Source organism: Sphaeroforma arctica, assembly GCF_001186125.1.
Source record: "Sphaeroforma arctica JP610 unplaced genomic scaffold supercont1.8631, whole genome shotgun sequence".
In the NCBI taxonomy this organism is placed as follows: domain Eukaryota; class Ichthyosporea; order Ichthyophonida; genus Sphaeroforma; species Sphaeroforma arctica.
Window position 1 is genome coordinate 1 of NW_014031927.1, and position 1,204 is coordinate 1,204.

General features: G+C 41.7%; 1 protein-coding gene across 1 annotated transcript; it reads right to left on the minus strand.

The window, feature by feature from the left end:
* Nucleotides 1-653: 653 nt before the first annotated feature.
* On the minus strand, nucleotides 654-827 carry SARC_16677 (hypothetical protein; the record flags this gene model as incomplete). The annotated part of the gene is made up of 1 exon (XM_014289223.1): nucleotides 654-827. A coding segment is annotated over one exon (174 nt), but the record flags the coding sequence as incomplete, so codon positions are not given.
* Between the last annotated feature and the right edge of the window lie 377 nt (nucleotides 828-1,204).

Genomic DNA, 1,204 nt, shown 5'->3' on the forward strand with positions numbered 1-1,204 from the left:
ACACACACACACACACACACACACACACACACACACACACATATATATATATATATATACATAGATAAATATATACATACATAAATACATACATGCATACATACATAAATACATATATATATATATATATATACCGTCCTGTGGCTGGCACGCTTACCAGTGACCCATAGTCAATAATGGAATCTGGAACATACTCAAGTGTGAGAGATGCGATTGTATAGCACTCGTAATCTGTAGATGGTGATCCATGTATATAAGGCCTGCTCGAAGACAGCACACTATATACACTAGCATACACTACAACGCCATAAGTACATAGTTATGCCTCGCCAGGTCAATCTCTGCATTTAGTAGAGACTGAAACATAGTCAATTCCTGTGCAGCGCTCTCCCGTTGTATGCTAATCACACATTAAAATAAAACACTGCACATACTCATGGAATCATACTTTATGTGAAACTACCACACTAGTATAAGCACACAGCTGGAATCCCCAATGTTCGTCGCGGCAACTAAACTCGACCTAGGTGTGGCAGGCACGTAAGTAACACCCTCTCCAAGCCAAAGCCCCTCCCTCGTAACGGCAAGTATACCCACGTGTGCACTGTAGCAACAAACATCAACTGTACATCGTGCATTCCAACTCACCACACCTTTATCAGCACGTACTTCTGTCGACCTGCGCCAATCGCTACATCTGGAATGGACTCTAACGTGGCTGAAGCCCCTGAGGCCCCGTCGCCTTGTAACCGCTGGTCTGTCGAGGCCATCTGTGCCTTGAGTGCAGCCACTTTGGCTTGATCCTCCGCAGAGGTGGTGGGGCCTTGCTGCAATTTAATTGAAGGATAAAATAACATGGTTAGCATACTTGCAACAGAAACATACCCGTATAAAATGGATATAGGTTGTCGGTTCGTGTAAGTGGAGTGTATGCAGCTTCATTCCCATGAGAAGACATTGCCTTCCCGAGATTGACAGGTCATCGATAGAAATACTGTGCTCGTGAATATCTCATACAAAAGGAATAAATACATCATGTTCGTCCAAATAATCAAATATATATATATATCAATATTTAGTACATACATAATTATACATGGATATATACTTAGACACACACCCACACACACACACACACTCACTCACACACACTCACACACACACACACATACACACACACACACATATATATACATTTATTATA